This window comes from Hemitrygon akajei, chromosome 11, assembly GCF_048418815.1.
Source record: "Hemitrygon akajei chromosome 11, sHemAka1.3, whole genome shotgun sequence".
NCBI classification, from domain to species: Eukaryota; Metazoa; Chordata; class Chondrichthyes; order Myliobatiformes; family Dasyatidae; genus Hemitrygon; species Hemitrygon akajei.
This window is the reverse complement of record NC_133134.1, coordinates 134,196,773-134,218,924: the sequence shown is the minus strand read 5'-3', so window position 1 is coordinate 134,218,924 and position 22,152 is coordinate 134,196,773. Positions and strand designations below refer to the sequence as shown.

At 38.5% G+C, this 22,152-nt stretch overlaps 1 protein-coding gene across 3 annotated transcripts in view; it reads left to right on the top strand.

The window, feature by feature from the left end:
• Positions 1–21,862, top strand: part of helz2a (helicase with zinc finger 2a) — a 120,585-nt gene extending 98,723 nt beyond the window's left edge. For 2 of the 3 annotated variants that reach the window (XM_073061701.1, XM_073061700.1), the window contains exons 17-21: positions 733–876; positions 3,119–3,340; positions 7,996–8,149; positions 11,607–11,774; positions 18,361–21,862. In XM_073061701.1, coding sequence (XP_072917802.1) covers positions 733–876; positions 3,119–3,340; positions 7,996–8,149; positions 11,607–11,774; positions 18,361–18,467 — 795 coding nt within the window. In that variant the 3' untranslated portion in view covers positions 18,468–21,862. Of the gene's footprint in view, positions 1–732; positions 877–3,118; positions 3,341–7,995; positions 8,150–11,606; positions 11,775–18,360 lie in introns of those variants that run through there. The other variant, XM_073061703.1, reaches the window with a different exon arrangement.
• The last annotated feature ends 290 nt before the right edge of the window (positions 21,863–22,152 follow it).

Genomic DNA, 22,152 nt, shown 5'->3' with positions numbered 1-22,152 from the left:
AACAGCACTGTAAATTTGTTTATTAAAGAAACATTTGTTCAAATTACAGTAGTTATATTTTAATGAAGTAGATGGAGATGGGAATATTTCTGTTTTAAAATATCTATTCATCTAGGCACCTTGTAGATGCATGTGTCTCTCTCACAGAGAGCAGTTCTTTTTCAGTAGGAGGTAATGTCAGCTTCATTATGGAACTTCATTATTGAAACATAGAAACATAGAAAATAGGTGCAGGAGTAGGCCATTCGGCCCTTCGAGCCTGCACCACCATTCAGTATGATCATGGCTGATCATCCAACTCAGAACCCTGTACCTGCTTTCTCTCCATACCCCCTGATCCCTTTAGCCACAAGGGCCATATCTAACTTCCTATTAAATATAGACAATGAACCGGCCTCAACTGTTTCCTGTGGCAGAGAATTCCACAGATTCACCACTCTGTGTGAAGAAATTTTTCCTTATCTCGGTCCTAAAAGGCTTCCCCTTTATCCTTAAACTGTGACCCCTCGTTCTGGAACGAGATGTCCAGCCTAGCATTCATTTGAAGGATCATGCAGAAAGTCCAGTCTTTATGTTAACATTGCCTGGGACTGGTTTCAGTATTTAGAATCAAATAAAATGTATTTTTCACTTCTGAGCCCTGTGCCCATAACTTATATGGAGGAAATCAAAGTTCATTTGAGTTTGATTGCTTTAACTGATTTGTTTATAAAATGATACATTTTCCTTTAGATTGTTCTTCTGGGAGACCATATGCAACTGCGTCCCATTATATCCAATGAGTTCTGTCGACGCCTTGGCATGGAGACATCACTGTTTGAGCGCTATGAGCGCTATGTTCAACATGGATTGCTCCTGGATGTCCAATATCGGATGGTATGCATTAATTGCTCAAGTGCTGATTGCAGACAAGTTATTGATTTCAATATAAGTAATTGAATGTAGATAAATTACTGATATATTGGCAGTCTTTTAAACTTTTGTTTTTTAATATTGAACAGATGATTTAAAAAAACTAACAACTTCCTTTTGCAAAAAAAAACTGCTTGTTCATTCACCTTATTATCAGGTTTTAAACATGTGGTAGGGATAATTGTCCAAATATAATAGGACACTTCCCAAGTTGTATCAGCGTTCTTCATACCTTATTTTCCTGAATCTCTGTGGTACAGTGACTTACAGAATTTGGCTCTTTAACTTGCATGGGTTGATGAGAAGCAGTAATTTTGAAAGGTTCAGACCAGAGAGATTGAAATCATACTGAGGGCAAACTTTGGACATTTTACTTTGGCATCTCCCGGGGGAGTTCTATCTTGGAACAATATTTCTTGTGTTAGTCAAATTCTTGGAAGAAAATTAGGCAGAGAATTTCCCACTGAGTAGCTGGAGGCATAGGAAGTATGTAAATTCTTCTTCTTTTCTGGGTTAACCATAATTCAAGTAACATACATTCTGATCTCCCAGAAAAATGGTACAAAACTGGGCAAAAATATGTGTAAAATAGCAGAAGGCCATTTAGGATAGAAGTATATGGGCTATAATGGGACATGGGTATGTTATTTTGGTACATTTGTGCAGCATTTATGGTCGTTGGGCTATTCTCACATTTACAGCTGGGATGTAAGTCAGTGCTTATATTCCTCTCCCTATGGCACCCACAGTAGAGTGGCAGACAAGTTTCCCACAGAGGTGCATATCGGCCAGTTGTGAATATCGTGGTTATAGTTTGTTGCTCAGCTATCTCTGTCGAGGAACAGGCATATTAAAATCACAAATTTAGCCAAGGGAATGTGGATGCCCGAAGCCTGAAATAATCAGTAGGTGAGGGAATATCTGTAGAGAGAGAAACACAATTAATATTTCAGGTAAATGACTTTTCACTGGAATTCAACCATCTCAATGAAATTATAAATTTTAAGCAAGTAGAAAATTAGGACAAGAGGAAGGAAAGGATAATGAAGAAACAGTCAGTCATTTTGAATGGCAGGGTAAGCTTGAGGGGCTGAGTGGCCTACTCTTGTTCCTGTTTGCTAGTGTTCTTCTTTCGTTCTGAACTGAAAGGTTAGAGCATCTAAGTGAGAAGGTGATATGTGATGCACGATTGGGCTAAAATGGGGGTGGAAGGTGTAAAAAAAAAAGGAATATAGAAGCAAGAGACTGCAGATGCTGGAATCTGGAGCACCAAACAATTTGCTGGGGGAGCTCAGTAGGATGAGCACCATCTACGGGGAGAAAAGAACTCCTGAAATTTTGAGCCAAGAACTTGTATCACAATTGAATAAAAGTAAACCAGGAAGGTTAAATGACAATATTAAAATCATTATGAGCACCAGTTGTCTGAAAGACTGTGGAACAGTGCTCTCAAATCAGATAGATTACAGTGAGTTTGAGATGCGATTGCTGACTTAGAAAAATACTTGCTACAGCACCACCTGCTGACAGGCATTTTCTTTATGACCTTTCCAGTAGTTATTTCTGGTGGTACAGGGGCATAAGACCATAAGATATAGGAGCGGAAGTAGGCCATTCGGCCCATCAAATCTGCTACGTCATTCAATCTTGGGCATCTTGACAAATGTCTTGACTATTTCCTTCTGAGGTAAATTTCTTCTAGCTAAAAATTGTTATTCAAAACTTTGAGGTGAGAACAGTGTAGGAACATAAAAATTAGAAGTAGGAGTTGACTTTGCAGTCCCTTGACCGGGTCTGCCATTCATATGGGTGAGCTTTTACCTCAACGCTATTTTATTGTACAGGGCTTTCGGAACAGCAACACCATTTAGTTTATTGCCATTACAATATGCTCTACTTTTCCATTTTTTGCATTAATTTGAATTACCTCATGTTTTTACATTATATTCTATGCACCTTGTCTATGCTGTTCACTTAATTTATTTATGTCACCCTCTAGTTTCTCTAACCTCACACTTTCATCCAAATAATTCACGACAGAAGAAAATTTATAATGAACTGTTTGTACATTTTGCATCTTAAGTCTAAATGGGCTGAATCTCATTAAGATACTATGTTTATTTTAAGGAGTGTGAACTTGTATAATTCTCTATAGTATTCTGTTGAATTCACAATTCTAAAAATGATTTAATGTTTAATATTTCAGCATCAAGAAATTTGCCAGTTTCCTTCTGATAAATTTTATGGAGGGAAATTAAAAACTGATAAAAGGATTGCATCTCGCCCAAGAAGTTTCTTCTGTCACGCTGGCAAGTGCCATTGCCCGATAATCTTTGGGCATATGGTGGGGAATGAAATTAGTTTGATGGTTTCGACAGAAGAGGGAAATGAGAATTCCAGAGCAAACAAGCCAGAGGCTGAAAAAGCTGTGAGTAATGAATCTCAATTATACAGCAAAGGTCTTCAAATGGCAAATATCCAATAACTGGACATATGGAGGCTGCATGCAAAATATCACAAGACTTTTAGCTTTGTCTACTAATTGAATATATTTCAAATTTAAATCTCCCTGTAAAGAAGTCTATTTTGATACAGTTAAAATATATTTGTGGTTAGTTTTTGGGTAATTATAAGCTAAGAAATACCTTTAACATTTTTACATAGAAATTGTTTGGTATCTGTAAGAATGAAATGAATGTTAATCTTATTGAAATGTATATCCTTTTTCTGGAGCTTGGCAGAGTCTGTGTTTCCCATGGCTTGTGAGCATAAAAGCCTAGAGACAACTTATAAGCTAGTGAGCTCAGGGAAGTGAAGTGAAATACTGATACAAATTGACATCATGAAGGAGGAGGTTTTGGTGACCATGACGGGGGACAAATCTTCAGGGCTCACCAGGTGTTCTTAGAATGTTGTGGAAATAAAGAGAGGAAAATGCTGGGGCTTTGGCAGAGAATTTTATATCTTCATTAGCCATTGGTGAGGTAGCAGAGAGACTCCAAATATGAAGATCAAAGGGATCTAGATGTTCTAGTACATGAGTCACAAAAAGTTAGCAGGCAAGACCAACAAGTTACTAAGTAGGCAAACACCATCTTGCAAAGGTTTTGGAGTTCAAAAATAAGGAGATGTTGTTCCAGCTGTATAGTGTATTGATGAGCTCACATCTAAAATACTGTGTATTGTTTTGGTTATTTACCCAACAGAGATAAGGTAGTATTGGAGGCAATCCAAAGGAGATTCACTCGTCTAATTCATAGAATGAAAGATTTGTCCTATCATTAGAGATTAGACAGGTTGGATTTGTATTCCTTGGAGTTGGGAAAAATGTGCTGGGTGACTCTATAACATATTGAGGGGTCTTAACAAAATTGATATTGAGATGTTTTCACTAGTGGCAAAGTCATAAACAAGGGGACAAAGTTACAAAATAAAGGGCCAGCCATTTAAAACTGAAGTGTGTAGAAATTTCTTCTCTCTGAGGGTAGTGATTCTATGGAATTCTTTACCCCAGAAGGTAGTGGGGTCTACACCTACTCCTATCTTCTTGTGTTGTTTTGTTTTTACTTTTGGATGTTGAAGATTTCAAAAATAATCACTTTGTTGTTGACTTTGCTTGTTTTACCATTTATGTCATCTCCAAAAACAAGTCTTTCAAAGAGCTCCTGACTGGTGGCACCTCTTCAATCCCTCATGATATTTCATTTTCTCATCAAAGTTTCAAGCTTTCAGATTTTATGATGCTTAGCTTTCAGATGCTTAGAACATGCTTCTTCGCTGAAGCTTTTGTTACCCCTCCGCCTTTGTCTTTCTTTCTCCCAATTCACCTATGTGAAATGCTGTGTGACAATTTTCCATAGTAAAGGCATCAAATATTGAGGGATAGATCAGTTTATTCATTCATTGCAGGCTAAGGAGCTTACAGTAAATTAATTAACTGGATCTTGCAAGTTAAAACAGTGAATAACTTCTGAAAGAAGCATTTTCTGGGTGAACTTTAGGTACAAATTAGTGAAACATTAGGTAGGAGAAAAGAATGGTTTAGTCAATGTCTGAACAACAGAACATTCACTTAACATTCAATTGACAGAAACCTCCTACACAGGTTACTAACAATTGAAACCGCCATCTATATAATAAAAAAAGAATAACCTGAAGGAATCCATCACATAAATATTTTTAGATACAAGTTGCTTGTATAGATTCTACTTACTCCTTTCTTATACCACACCAACCTATGGGGGATCTTTGGATCTACAATTGTGTCCCTGACCACCAAACCCCTCAATGAAACTCAAACCTACTACTCTGCACTTGTAAAACCAGAAGAAGAAAGATGTTTCTGCATGCTTAGAGGTACCAGGGTCAATCAATGGTCAGTGACGCCTTGGCTCTGTTCACAACAGAATATTCCTGAATGGACTCAGTCAAAATCATGATCTGTCATTGCGCACCATAAGCTTAATAAGTCCTTTAAAACCTTTGATTGTGGGCCACTACATCCCCGTGATCTGCCTTTAGTTTCTCTAATATTTTATCCCCTGTGATTGGGACTTTTACATATTCAGCCATTATTTGAAATGAGCCCAGTTGTTTTGTTAGGGATAGTTACAGTATCCTCCATTGTGAAAAATGATGCAAATGTGATTTAGTGTTTTCTTTTATTAAATCACCAGTAGTTTTCCAGAGATCTCACACTTAAACTTAGCCACATTCTTCTAATTCACATATGTATGGAAACTCTTACTTTACTGCTTATTTTGATGTTCCATGCATTTTTCTTAAATCAAATTTCCCTGCTCTTAGGAGCTTTTTGGTCTTTTGCTGTGGGTCCTAAAAATTCCCAGTTCTCTGTCCTACCATCAGCCCTTGCCTTGTAAGCCCTATTCATCAATTTACCATTATTCCTGACCTCCTTTGTTGACAACAAATCGTGCGTCTGGACTCTCATGGAATATCTCTTTTTAATTAGGATAAATTTATGATGAGCACCAGGGACCAGCTGTTCATATAGCTGCCACTGTTAATATGTTAACCTACCTCTTAGCTATTTTTACCTAGTCCACCCTCATACCATTACAATTGCTCTTGCCATCTATTGCCTCTGTATCCTGATTTAACACAATTGATGCCCTTCTTGACTTTCAATACTACCCTACCTCCTTTCCCTGTTAGCTTGTCTCTTAGGAACATTGTATAACCAGAATATTGAGCTGGTCACTCTGCCATCATATCTCTGTGACAGTTAATAGACTATATGCGGTGGTCTGTGATGTTAACTCATCTATCTTATCATAACTGCTATGTTCACTCTAACAAAGACCTTTTAGTTTTGAGTTTTGTAGTCCTCAGCAGTTTAATTGTCTAATGAAATTTGAAGCTAAAAAACAAGGGTTTTGGGAATTGAATAAATAATTACATTACACATTTTATACATGCAAAAGATATTTGCTAGTGTCTGTCAAAATCATCTAACAAAGTAGTTTAATGCCATACAAGTAAGGGGAAGACAGTGAAATGCATGCATCTTTCCATTCCTCCGTAACAGAAATGAACACAAATAGATTTTGCTGTTCCTTGCAACCATATTCTGTGTACAAAATGATAAGAGGCATAGGTAAGTGGATAGCCAGAGTCTTTTTCCCAAGGTGGAAACAGCTAACATGAGGGGGCATAATTTTAAGGTGATTGGAGAAAGTATGGGGGGGGGGGGGAATGTCAGAGATAAGCTTTTCTACACAGAGTGTGGTGGTGTGTGTAACGTGCTTTTAGGGATGGTGGTAGAGGCAGATACATTGGGGACATTTAAGAAGCTCTTAGATGGGGACATGGATGATAGAAAGATGGAGGGCTATGCAGGAGGGAAGGATAGGTGAAAAGGTCGGCAAAACATTGTGGGCCAAAGGGTCTGTAAAGTTCTGTGTCCTGTTTCATCACGTGCATGCTCGGGGTAGCATCTAATTAAAATACCTTCTCAGTGTGTGCATGTTTGCAGGAAAAAATGTGAAAAAAACTGAAATCTATTCATCTGTAAATTCTGTCCATGGGCTGACCACTGAATGGCTGCATCAAAAACAGACTATTGGTGCTGTGACAACCTTAGGAGGTACAGTGCCTATAAAAAGTATTTACCTTCCTTAGAAGTTTTCTTGTTCTATTGTTTTACAACATTGAATCACAGTGGATTTAATTTGGCTTTTTTTTTACACTGATCAACAAAAAAAGACTTTCAAGTCAAAGTGAAAACAGATCTCTACAAAGTGATTTAAATTAATTGCAATATATAAAACACAAAATAATTGAATGCATAAGCCATTCCTGTATAGCTTTGGGTTTATGCTTGGGGTCATTGTCTTGCTAGAAAACAAATCTTCTTCCAAGTCACAGTTCCCTTGCAGACTGCATCAGGTTTTCCTCCAGGATTTCCCTGTACTTTGCTGTACTCATTTTACCCTCTACCTTCACAAGTCTTCCCGGGTTTGCTGCAGCGAAGCATCCCCACCAACATACTTCATAGTAGAGATGGTGTGGTTTTGATGATGTGTGGAGGGTCTTGGCCTGAAACTTCGATTGTACTTTTTTTCCATAGTTGATGCCTGGCCTGCTGAGTTCCTCCAACATTTTGTGTGTGTGGCTGCAATTGATTTGGTGTGTCATATCAAAGGGGGTGAATACTTATGCAATTAATTCTTTTGTGTTTTATATTTGTAATTGATTTAGATCACCTTGTAGAGATCTGTCTTCACTTTAACATGAAAGAGTTGATCAGTGTCAAAAAAAAAGCCAAATTAAATCCACTGTGATTCAATGTTGTAAAACAATAAGACATGAAAACTTCCAAGGGGTGAATACTTTTTATAGGCACTGTATATCTATGGCACAAAACTAATGAAGGGATTTTATTATGAGCAATAATAAAACTATACATACAAAATGGATGAAGTGTTTATAAATATTAATCAGTATCTAGTGTCTACTTCAATACTATTTGAAATACAGCAGTTATTTCTATTTCATATAAACAGTGTCTACCGTATTTCACTGATATGTCCTTACTCTTTCTGTTTTTCTACCTGTGAATAGGTGCATATTGTGCATCAGTTATTACTCAATGATATCAAACCAAGCGACATTGCAGTTCTGACACCTTATAATGCACAGGTGATTGAGATAAGCAAACTGTTCAAAGCAAAAGGAATTAAAGGTGTTACTGTCTGTACCATCGTCAAAAGTCAAGGTATTAATATATGTCAACTTTGAATCATTTTGTACAAACTTATAGCAATGTTTACTTTCTTCACAAAACATTTTTTCTGCAAATTATTTCAATTGTGTTATTCAATAAATCTGTGTCCATCATGATATTGTCCATCTCCTGATGCATTCTACTACAGTTAACCATGACATTGATTAGCTGGATGCATTAGGAGGAAGATAATAAAATGAGAGGCCAGAATCTGCTAAAGATGGTGCATGTTGGTTAATGCTTGAATGGGTGGAACACTGCAGTTGGGACAGGTGCTGGTTGTCATGTGGGAAGCTATTCTGACCAAAGAACAAACAGAATACACAAGATGGGAGAGAGGGGTCTCCAACATTTTCAGATCTTTGTAAGAATGCGCTATGTAGAAGAAATGACTTCAATTCAAAGAGAGCCTGAATATCATTCAGGTTTTGCCCAGAGGATCTGCTGCGTTACAATTAGAAGTTAAATGACTTCACATGAGCGGGCAGGGTCACTGAAATGCATGTTCAAAAGCAGTATTTCACCAATTTGTGTCAAGCACAAGTTCATCATAAACCAACAGTCATTCATCAATGATCTCTATTAGTCTCATGCATAGTATTTATTTTATCTTATCCTTCCAGCCTTAGCATAACTCCAAGCCTCACAACCTGTACACAATGACAGCTGTTTAGCCATAGTAGCTGCATCAAACATTTTCCCTGGCATTTGGTGGCTTAATTCTGTCCTGGTCAGTGCATTAGGTGCTGCACAAGTAACATCAACAGAGGCTAAATGGAGGCAGGTCAGGGACAGTTGCATGTTGTAACCCCTTGGATGTGATTGTGTAGGCCTTTTTAGTTGAGTGTTCCTGAGGACGTGGTCAGTAGAGGGCTTGAAAGCATTGAAGATTATGGCATTCATCCTTAAATGTATAAGAAGATTGCAGTCTTCAGGATAGGGAAGTTGGGAAATACACACCTATCCTCATTGAGGAGTCAGCAATGGAAAAGAAGAGCAGTTTCAAATTCTGGGAGTCACGTCTCAGAGGATGTATTCTGGGCCCAACACATAGATGCAACCATGATGAAAGCTGGCCAGCGGCTATACTTTATTAAGACTTTGAGGAGATTTTGTATGTCACCGAAGACTCTAGTAGATTTCTACAGATGTTTCATGGAGTGTTTTCTGTCTGGTTTCAACACCTACTGGAATGGAGGCACCAGTGGCCAGGATCATAAGTGGCTTCAGAGTGTTGTAGATTCAACTAGCTCCATTACGGGCACAAGCCCCCTCACCATTGAGGACTTCTTTCAAAGTCAGTACCTCAAAAAGGAGGCATCCATCATTAAGGACCCTCACCATCCAGATCATGCCCTCCTGTCTTTATTACTATCAGAGAAAAGGCACAGGAGCTCAAAGACCCCACTCAACATTTCAGGAACAGTTTCTTCCTCACTATTTCTCTTTTGTACTATATACGACTCATGAAGCTGTAGTGGGAATCACTGAGTCCTGGTGTATCATTATCTGCCCATGCTGAGAAGTGGCTGCTGAATTATCAGAATGAGTATGAAGTGTTGTATACAGGGGACTTTTGCCTTATGAATGGTGAGTTTGTAGTCAGGGGAAGTGAACCTTACGTACACGATGCTGGAAGAACTCAGCAGGTCAGGCAGCATCTGTGAGTAAAGAGTAGCCAACGTTTCGGGCCGAGACCCTTCATCCTGACCTGCTGAGTTCTTCCAGCGTCGTGTACGTATTCTTTGATCCACAGCATCTGCAGTTGTATTTTTGTGAAGTGAACCTTGTAGTTGCAGCTCACCAAAGGATGTGATGCAGTGTTAATGCAGCTGCAGTTAGTGACTCTAATTTGGCAGAATAAACTGACTGGTGACTGGTGATCAGCTGCTCCTTCCAAAATCATACTGTCTGCAGCTCGACTCTTAAGCCTAGAACTATTCCACTGTTTCCTTTCTGAGTTTCCAGAAAATGGCATACTATGCTCTGGAATCAGGAATCAATCAATGCAACTCTTTGTTCCTACATTGTGTGCTCCTGTGTAATATATCAGTCATGGATTCAACTTGGGAGGTAGAAGATTGTTGCCCCTCCACTGCAGATAGCAGTGGTGGAACAGGAAGAGCTGTATGTGTGAAACATTCAGCTGTAGACTACAGTATTACAGCGTTCTTAGCCCAGCTAGTTATCTAAGGCTGACAGAGAGTGGGTGGGGAAAGTTGTATTGAAGCCAAGAACATTGCACCACCATAAAAACATTCACTTCAAATCTCTTGCATTTACTTCTGCCTGAAAACAGATGGAGGGATGATGAGACACTTGGGAAGCCATTGCTAACATTGATCTCTACATCACATATGTTCACCATCTAAACCTCCTTAACAGTAGTTACATCTTCACTGACACTGTGAGACGGTCCCATTGGTTCAAGGGTTATAAGTATCACTGCCAAAATTAGGAACAGACCATTCACATCATGCTCCTGAATTGTTCCAATGCAGCACCCAATGCCTAGCTCATGTTTGGAGCAGGGCTCCATCTTAGCCATTGCACATATGCCAAATTGAGAGCAAATTGGCTGGTTTTCTTAGTAGTTCCTGTTACATGTCCAACTGCTTTTAAAGTTCAGGCTTTTAGAGTCAACATCAGGCTTTCAACAGCAGGTCTAGTGAGCATTCTGAAATTAAAGTTCTGGTGTCCCACTTTTTGCCCTATCTCCTACATACAAGCCCAGTGATTCACTATGTAGTTACCCTTTTGCCCTATTAAGTGCAAATTCTGAGATGCTGGATCTGAAGGTGAAGTTGAATGGCATTGTTTGTTCACAAGAACTGACATCATGTTCCTGGAAGTATTTGTACTGCATTTAAAAAGGATAAAGGAGTCAGAAGATGATGTGTAGCTGATGAATACTGTTGAGGTTTTTGATGCAGTGTGTAGGCTGTGATAGAAATAGAAGGGAAAAGGGTGACTAAATGAGTAAGAACTCTGCACAATGCCATTATTGTTACTTGTCACTGGGAGTAATATTCAACTTTCCCTCTGATTTCACTGAACACCAAGGTTTATGCATCATCCTCTTGCAACAGGGATGTGTGGATTCTTACTAGCTGTGTAATAATGTGTCCTTTTTGTCCAACAGTGTACGTGATTATTCCAATTTCAAGGCCATGAACTTTAGAGAGCAGACATATTGTCCTATAGATGAGAGAAATGATAGAAATATGAACTCTGTATCAATTCTATCACTACTGAGTTAGCAGTGCTTTAAAAGAGAATTTTTTGCAGCTTAAAATGCTTCACCTATTTGTAATGGCAGTATTGAATTTTTGACTAAAAGAGCAAAAATAACCCAATCCAGCTGCCAAGTTTACAACTGTTTGAGCAATAAACCTCAAATGACATTGCAAAATACTGAAACTCATGGCTGTTTTTTTTGTATTCATAGGAAGTGAATGGCGTTATGTCATCTTCTCTGTTGTTCGATCTCTTTTAAAGAAAGATATTGACACACAGCCTTCAAAATCCTGGCTGAAGCAACATCTGGGTTTTATCACTGATCCAAATCAAGTGAATGTTGCACTTACTAGGGCAAAGGAAGGCCTTTGTATCCTCGGTGAGCAAAATCTCAATTTGTTTCTCTGAACTCTATCTTATCCTGCATCTTTCAAGTAGGAAATAAACATCACAATTGTTAGCAACACACAGAAAATGCTGGATGAACTCAGCAGGCCAGGCAATATCAAGGAAAAGAGTACAATTGACATTTTAGGCCAAAACCCTTCGGCAGAACTCATGGAGGTTTTTGGCCCGAAAAGTAGACTGTACTCTTTTCCTAGATGCTGCCTGGCCTGCTGAGATCCTTCAGCATTTTGTGTGTGTTGCTCGGATTTCCAGCATCTGCAGATTTTCTCTTGTTTGTGATTTCAGTTGTTAGCTCCATCATAGGTAAGTGTCGGAGACTGATGATTTAAAGCTGTGCTTTGCCCGTTGATAAATAGTTATAGGTCTGTAAATTATGGAGAAAACTATTGGATTACTTTATTAATGATAGATTGACTAAGCAGTTAAAAAATATAACCTGATGTGCAAAAACCAAAATTACTTACCTTGACCATTCTTATTGCTTGGTTCATGTAGAACAGGGGTCCCCAACCTTTTTTGCACCGCTCACTGGTTTAATATTGACAATACTTTTGCGGACCAGCCGACGGGCGGGTGGGGGGGGGGGGGTGTTAATCACGACCGGAATATAGGTGATAAGTCAACTATAAGTCACTTATAAGTGGCTAATGCACTTAATTTCGTTTCTAAAAGGGTTTATCTAGCGAATTTAATATTAAACACACCGCACATTTTCCTCACATGAATATAGTGATAAGTCAATTACAACTCAGTAATAAGTCAATAGCATCATAACATTTTAAGTATGTTTGGATATTAAACACACAATGCATATTTTCCTCGCATGAACATATAAAATCATTGCAACACACCAATTATCGCTGAATTAGTGGGAGCCCTGGGCTTGTTTCCCTGCTACAAGACGGTCCCATCAAGTGGTGATGGGAGACAGCGATACTCAAAGGGGATTCCTTATGTCCAGTCTATTCCGCAATTTAGTTTTCATTGCATTCATTGCAGAAAACCCCGCTTCACTGAGATATGATGTTGGAAATGGAAGCAACATTTTCAGTGCTTTCATGGCTATCTCAGGATATTCAGCCTTGACTTTGATCCAGAATGCCAGCAGAGATGTTATGTCAAACATACTTTTCAGCCCACCGTCATTTGCAAGCTCGAGGAGTCGATCTCCTTCCCGCGCTGACATGGATGATTCACCGGGGACATTCACAAATGGGTCACGGACCCATTCCTTTGTACGTCTTGGGTCATGATGCACCATCAATAACTCTCTCTGAGATGTGAAGTCGAGATAGTGGCTTTTATTGACTGGAAGAAAGAACAAGCAGTAGTTGACCACCATACTACATCCTGGAGAATGAGGCCAGGCTCAGGCCTCAATCGCCTTTATACCGGGGTCTGTGGGAGGAGCCACAGGAGCAGTCAGCAGGGGGCGTGTCCAGACAGGTATATGTAGTTCACCACAGGTCATTTGCGGTTGGGAAGTAACGCTCGAACTCTGTCGACAGCGAAGATAGGTGATCGCGCACCAGCTGTGAGAAGGACGGTGCAGCCTCAGTCTCTCCCAAAATCCCAGCTAATGTTGGGAACATGTCAGATATGCCCCTGTCCGCTCGCCGTCCCCAGAGTTCCAGTTTGGCTTTGAAAGCAGACACTTTATCTGCCAACTCGAAGACAGTTGTCATTCTCCCCTGAAGTGACAAATTGAATTCATTGAGCAGGTTGAAGATGTCACACAGATAAGCGAGTTTTGCTATCCACTCTTCGTCACTGAAGTGTGCTGCCAGTGGTGACTTTTTTCCTGAAAGAAATCTCTGTAGCGGCTCTCTTAACTCAAAAACTCAGGCCAGGGCTCTCCCCCTTGATAGCCACCTGACCTCAGTGTGTAAGAGAAGGCGTTTGTGCACTGAATCCATTTCCTCGCAAAGCTGTTCAAACAGACGTGAGTTAAGGGCTTTTGCTTTGATGTGACTGATAACTTCAACAACGTCACTCAATACACTGTTAAGATCAGGTAACATTTTTTGACTAGCCAGCATTTGTTTCCCTGTGTATGACACAGTGTGTAGACTGGCATTCAGGAGCAACCTCTTTGACTCAGGTAGTGAAGCCAGACAGCCGTCCAGTCATAGCTGCAGCCCCGTCCAACAACATATTCCAACACAGAATGACCAGTCCAGTTTGCCTGACATGCAGTCATTCAAAGACTTAAATAGTTCTGCCCCATTTGTGTTAGTTGGCAGCGGCAGCGCACATAACATATCCTTGTGCACATTGTCTTGAAATATACATCACACATAAACCAGCAGTATTGCATTGTTGTCGGCATCGGTAGACTCGTCAACTTGGATAGCATGGTGACTCGTTAAGCTGTTCCAACAGCTGTGCTTTGATGTCCTCCGCTATGTCATCGATTCTCCTTGAAACTGTGGTAGCTGAAAGAGAAACCTGTGCCATCTTCTTAGCTGCAGCTTCTCCCAACAGTTCACAGCACATGTCCTTGGCAGCAGGCAGAATCAATTCTTCACCAGCAATGAAAGGCTTCTTAGCCTTAGCAATACAGCTAGCCACTGAGTACGACGCTCTCCGAGCAGCAGTGTTTGTGGAGGTGGTGACTCTCAGCACTTGCTTCTGTCCTGCTTGCTCACGTTTTTTCCGCTCAAAAAACTCAACGGGTTTGTCCTTAAGTGCAGGGTGCTTGGACTCAAGGTGCCAAAGCAGATTTGAGGGCTTCATTGCCTCATTGGACAGCTTGACTCCACATATCACACACAGCTTTGTGATCACACACAGCTTGGAGCGAGCGAGTCACCAGTTGCATTAAAGCCATATTTTATGTACACTTTGTCGTATTTTCTGTTGAAGGTTAAGCTTTCTTTTTCTTTGCAGTTTCGGCCTCAGCTGTCTCTACATTATCATCATCGTTAGGCCTTTTATGTCCCAACCACCTCTTTCAAAGAAACTCTCAAGCGACGTTTGTTTTTTACTCATCGAGTAGTTGGTAGGTTAATGACTGACTGATGACCTTGCGTGGGTAATGACCTCGCATGCGTCAAGTTCAACAGTGGGCGTGACAGGGAATGAAGAAAGGTGCAGCTGACTCACATCGTTTCATATCGCCAAATCATATCACTTCCTCACGGCCTGGTAGCACATGCTTTGTGGCCCGGTGGTTGGGGACCACTGTTGCAGAATGTAGATCTAATTTCTAACAAAGTAGTTACTTTGTTCTAATTTCATATCACAGTAGGATAAGTGAACTTCATCAATAAGATCACACTATCTTGAGCCTGGTTAACTCTCTTCTTGAGTACCTGGCCTTTGCCTATTTTCCTCACCAGAAAGTTCCCATCTGACTTTGGAGCTTTGCTGGGTAAAAGAGCTGGACTCTACACTTTCTTTGCAATGCACAACAAAGATGTGCAGTCCAATTATAAAGGAAAAATAGTCAACTGATCCCCACTGTTGTGATAAAACTATAGTGATAAAATGGTCAATATATTTATAGCAAAACTGGTTAAAATTCTCTCTAGAATCTGGTCAGGGTCCTGTCAGGCGCATTCAGAAGGTGATTAGTGCCATCTAAAGGAAGAACCAGGTTCTGCATGGTTAATGCAATTTGGTGTGTTCTCTGCTATGTGGTCAAGGGTAAAATTTTAGCTTGTAGTATTGAAGGACTTATGAAGCTGAACTGACATTATTTTAAAATTGCAACATTGAAATGTCATTTAAAGTGAAGATGTTATGTAGCTTGTTGTGCTGCAGTGTGGCTGTTGCCAGAGTGAGAGAGTGACAGGAAAAATTTAAACAAAGACAAATACCTACATCCATTTTCCCTTCCCTTTAGGCCACCGAGGCTCAGGATGTGCAGTATTTATAGAATCAGTCATTAAGATTTAGTATCTGAAGTCTGAATAGATCTGTACCTTCAGAGTGTGACCTTCAGATAGAACAAGGATGTTTTAGAAGGAGAGAAGAGAGAGCAAAAAACAAGAGCTCAGACCAGCTGCTGGCTTATTGAAAATGTGCAAAATTATAATTAACTTGGGTTTGATGCCCCTTTCTGTGAAATCGCATTAGCAGAATGTTAATTGCTTTACAATGCTGAATAGGTTTACCAACCCCCTGAAAATCAGTGGTAAACTTGTAAATCATCTTAAAAGAGAAAATTAGAATCCTTTGAAAGACTTGGAGTGAAACTCCATCCAGCTTAGTTTTATTGGCAAAAGAGCTAGTCATAAAAAATGATAAGTTCTAAGTGCTTTCCATCTCCAGTAGCCGCTTTTCAACATTGACACCACCCTCCACCCCCTTTAAGAAGAAAAACATCCTAGTTTCATGGAGCTGAGTTTCAGACCTCATAGGTGCTTGAACCAGTGAGAGACCAGCAAGCTGTACTGCTGTGCAGCTTGTTTGCTGATGTTTCAGACAAGATATCAAGGGCCCCAGGGCAGATTAATCATGATGATAACCATGAAGAATCTATTGGAAATCACCGATGTACGTGTGTAATATTCCATGTAGGCAAAATTTTGCTGATTTCCTGGAAATACTCAGCTGACCAAACAGCTCCAATGGAAAAAGAGGTAGAATTGATATTTCAGATTACCTACCGACTCAGTATTTACAATATTTATCAATAGGTTTCAATAGATGGGTTGAATGTCAGAGAAATGTATCCAGTGTACATCCTGAAGTTCTTTTACTTTGCAGACATCCACCAAAACAGAGAAGTGCCCCAAAGAATGAATGACAGTTAAATTGTTAGAACCCTAAACTGCCCCTCCCACACACAAGCAGCAGCAAAGCAATGACCCCACCCCCACCAGCAAAAAAGCATCAGTGCCCTCCGCTGAGCACTCAAGCATACAGCAAAGCATCAGTACCCCAAAAACTACTCGTTCACTCAGTAATTCGACATACCACAGGTGCTCTTTCTCCCTAATAAGGGAAAACGAGGTGTCCCATTTCACAGTGAGAGGGGAGACATAACAAACAACTCACTGATTTGCGGTTAGAAGTCTGTTGCGTTGCTTTTCCCAGCTCTGCGGCCAGAGAGTCTGCACCAGAAAGGTGCAGCTCTCCGGACACACAGCCCCCGGCAGCTAACCCACTGCTCCCGATGTTCCATGTTCTCCCACGATGCTTCAGTCAGCACCAACCTAGAATCAGCATGCCCCCAGAGCCACAAAAACTCAGAACCCTGAAGATACGCTTGTCTTCCAGGCCGGGTTCTTGGGATATCAAAAAGCGGCCGGTCGTGAGGCCCTGAGAGTGGGTCCCATTTCCACAGAGAACTATTTAAGACATTCCATTTACTATTTCCACCCTCCATAGTAATATAGTTCACAAATTTCACCTTTATCTGTCCCCTTATTTGGGACAGAGGCAACAGCAATATATACTAACGTAGCAACGTTATGGAAGTTGCTTTTGAATTGATGTCCTCTTGCCTTCTCTCAGTTACCTCCAAAACACTGGGGTGTCCTGTTCTTCATGACATTTTTCTCTTATTATTAAATCTTTATTCCCTTTTTCAGGTACTCTCACAATTCTGGTCAGTGGGGATGATTGAGATAAACTACAGAAGAACTGATTAGAAAGTTATAATATATTTAGGAATTCTATGATGATATTGGGGAATGGACATTGAATTACATGTAATATCAATGATAACTAAGAATCTCACAGACTGACAAATTGCAAATACATGAATGCAGCAATTTTATACTTTGACTTGAAAATAGTCTTGAATTCAAAAATATGTGTTCTTAAATATGCTAAGTTAACTGTCCTACAATTTTACTGTGGCACTTTCTCCATATAAACAACATTGGCATCTTTGCTCGCTTGTTACCTCCAGATACCTGCAGACATATGTCAGCCCCACTTTTCTGCTCCTCCCTGTACATGAATGCCCTTTATGACAATGACTGCAGACATGGGGGTCAACTTGCATGTTAAACTCCCATCTTCTTTCTCCTCTATTACAACCTCTGATCTCTTAGAATGCGTGCAACACACACAAAATGCTGGTGGAACACAGCAAGCCAAACAGCATCTATAGGGAGAAGTACTGTCAACGTTTCGGGCCAAGACCCTTCGTCTAGGGACTAGTACTGATGAAGGATCTCGGCCCGAAACATCAACAGTGCTTCTCCCTATAGATGCTGCCTGGCCTGCTGTGTTCCACCAGCACTTTGTGTGTGTTGCTTGAATTTCCAGCATCTGCAGATTTCCTCGTGTTTGCCTCTTAGAACGCATGCATGCCATCCCGTGCTAAGCTGCAGTGCCCCCATTTGAACAGACTACAAACTTTTTTTTATTTAACATTGACTTATCAGCCATTGTTCCATGATCAAGTTTGTTTACATCTTGGTATTTAGTTCAATTCTAGACCGAACTTTTAATTCTAGAATCTCTTGTCACCTTTGTGTCCTTTTCGAGTCTGGTAGCATCAATCCACATTAGGACAAATATAGATGAATACTTTCATTATTGCACCACTTAGTGATTTCAATGAGCATTTAACGGAACCTTTTTCTGCTGTCCTTTAGGAAATGAGCATTTGCTGAGCTGTAGTTATCTCTGGAAGGATTTGTTGGCACATTATAAGAGGAAGAATAGTTTTGTGGATGCAGAGCAAATTTATGTGAGAAGATAATTATGGTTTAACACCCAGCCAAAGGACCCAAGAATTTTCAAACTATCTGAAATGTTAAAAATTTCACAGAACAGCTTTTTGCTTCCAGTTCTGTTTTTGCAATATGATTTATTATATTTCCTTTTACTTCTGTACCACAACTGAAAGTGATAGTTCATTTAAAGTTTTGGTCAGTCATTATCTCATGCTTTCTTAGTGCAATTATAGAGAAGTCTAAATTTATTCAGATTTTATACACGAGATTATTGTCCAGATTAAGTAATCTGAATTATTTAGACCATAAAACCGTAAATATAGGACCAGAATTAGGCCATTTGGCCCATCAAGTCTGCTCTGCCATTTCATCATGGCTGATCCATTTTTTAGAGAATTCCAAATTTAAATTTAGAGTTTAAATAATTCAGATTAATTATTCAGATTTTACTGTCTTTAGTCTATGAATATATTTAATGCAGATTTTTCAAAATGAGTGCATTTTATAACTTAGATGCAAGTTTATAAAAAAAGTTTAGATTTTAAAAATACATTGTATATTGTGAATCTTTTTTATTCAGAAGCACATTTAGCACTTTTTGCTTAGAATTGAATGTGATCTGTAATATGTGAACTGATTTACTACATTCCTAGCTTTATAAAGTCAAGAAATTGGCTTCACTTTTATGAGCAAATAAATTGGCAGTGTTACATTGCAATTAAATGACTTAATTAGAAATTATACATTTTAATTCCAGGTGTTTTGAAAATACATTTCATTTTAATCTTTTAAAGAATGTTTTTTACCAAAGCATATAATCTATACTGTGGATTTATATTTTTAGTGAAATTGGTTGTTTTTCCTTGTGTGTTTTACTTTTCACGTTCATTGTATGATTTAATTAAGTACATTTCCAGTTTGGTGGTAAAATTTCAATTGACAAAGTACATTTTAGGAATGGCTTTCTTAAAAATTAAAGAATTAATATTGGTTAAAAACATAATGTTACTAGATCTGGGAAATGAGATGGTTGATGTTGCTAATTACTTAATGATGCAACAATTTGCTTATTTAAAAGTCTATCTTGTGATACAATGTTACAATGGCCTTTTATTATAAGGGATGCTTAGCCATGGGAAATGGTGGAATTGTTCAGAGGGTTAGGCAGCCTTGTGGTTCGGATTATTGTCATCGATCATCAGGAATATGAAACAACTTTAGTTTTGTGTTTTTTTTATGAGTGTTAATTCTAAATGAAAACAACTTCAGGTTAATTGAACTAGAATAGGAGGATGCTACTTGGTTTAAGTATTTCTAGCATTGGAGCTATTTTTGTGCTTTCATTGTGTAGCAATAAGAATATTTATCAATGTGCAAACAGCATTGGTAAATGACTAGTATATTTGACCATCTAACCTTACTGTGATGTTTTCTGTTTATTATCACATTCCTTTTGCTCAGGGAAAGGTTAGAAATTTGGAAGTTTTCTCTTTTGATGTGTTTGTCTACACATTTACCTATTGAACATTTTATTTCAATAGACAATAGACAGTAGGTGCAGGAGTAGGCCATTCGGCCCTTCTAGCCAGCACCACCATTCACTGTGATCATGGCTGATCATACACAATCAGTACCCCGTTCCTGCCCTCTCCCCATATCCCTTGACCCTGCTATCTATAAGAGCTCTATCTAACTCTCTCTTGAATGCATCCAGAGACTTGGCCTCCACTGCCTTCTGGGGCAGAGCATTTCCTCTATTAATTGACATCCAAGACCTCTTCTTACATTTGAATAAGGCTAAAAAGATAATTCTCTGTAGATAATCATATTTCTCAATGCTCTCTGTTGAACTTGTACATAACATGAAAGTTTCCCCAGCATATCTGTCAGTTCCTTGATCTGATTTTCTCTAATTCAATACAATACATGTTTGGGAAATATTTTTGAGAACTGAAGTTGCCATATTCTTATATTATGTTTCTAAAATTCTTCATCTATTACATTTGAATAGGTCTCTTTTTATCAAAAACTTTACATTTCCCGATCAGTTCATTCAACACCTTAATCCTTCTGCAAATGAAAGGGTGATCTATTTTAAGTTGACGTCAATGCATTTGATCATTTGATTTTAAGCTTGAATGTGCTGACAAATGCATGATTTAGTATTATTACCAAAAAAATTCTGTCTTTATGTTTTTGAATTCTGATTACCGTTAGCCCCCAGATGAGGTTACTTCACAAATTCGTGACTTCATAGTATATTAAACTACTCTAATGTTAGAATGAAGAGATAAGCAAACAGTCCCTGGTTCATCTTGTAATCTAAATTTAAATTCAGCAATTGTTGAGCTGATTGTTGGGTATTTAATATTTCAGTAATATTGTAAATATATTGTTCAATTAAGCATTCTTGTTCATTTATATAATTCAATATATTTATATGTAAAAATATGTGTATCACATGCTACCATGCGATACCTCACCTAAAGTAAAAAATGTACACAACTTTTCTCCCGACTTCCTTGTTTTGCATTCAATTAGTTCTCATGTTTTCAGTTACAAAACATAACACTGCTCATTCTTCTTTCCTGTTGCAAGCAAAAGTGCATAATCACCACTTGATTCTAACCTCTTATCAATGCTTCAATTGACCTAATCATCATATACTAAAAAGGAGTGTCAATGTAAAGACAGTCCTTATAACCTTTAATCTGTACTTTAAAAAAATTGAAACTACTGTTTCTATTCTGGTTTTCCATAAAATACCTCTTCAAGGTTAATTACATTTTTCTGGAGTGCTTTATTTTAGAACAGGTCAGCCAACTCACTCATCATATTGGGAGAGATTGTCAAGACTTCCTTACACTCTGGAGGTTTGATTGAGCTTCTCTGTTCCACATTTCTCTGGGCACTGACATGTGTGGAACATATTTAAGTGCAAATATAATCTATAAATTGAAGCACAAGGGTTAAGTGCATTATAATGAACTGAGACCATCATGTCTTTTATGCATATTCTTTGTTTCTTTTGTAATTTATTGTTTTAACGTGCTTTTTAAGTGCAGAAGACTATGTCTACATCCAACAACCTATATTTTATAAATTGCTGTGATTTGAAGCCTTTTAGAATTTTTGTCAGTCTACTTAGTAATAATTTGGTGTCATAAATTGAGATGCAGATACAATATATGTTTTTGTATTGTAAAGAATTATTTTTAAATATTGTTGCAATATTCATTCCTGCAAGAATATAATTTGAAATCTTCAATAAATTTCTGTAGATTTTTGTAATATAAATTCTTACTGTATCTCTTTGTTACAGGGTTCCCCAATATTTTACTTAAGAATTAATAATACTGGAATCAATTTTGTTCCAAAGCAATGTTTTATCCATTCTGTATTCTTGATAGAAATAATCAATTTTGGGATTTGTTTCTTTTTTTTACATTTAATAAAGAATAAATGGATAGTAATGTGGATTCAGATGCCTTTCTTTTTGATTATGCATTTAATCTTCATTCTCTGTATTTACATTTTTAATCTATATTTCCAACTTCCCCACAATTGACTCCATAACAAGAAAAATACCACAAAAATTCTCCCCTTGATGGAGAAAGTACATTACATTGAGTGTGTTGGACATCAAATGTAGGTGGTGGGGTGGAGTGAGGGGGTGTGTAATAAAAGCGGACCAGGGGATGTACAAGATAG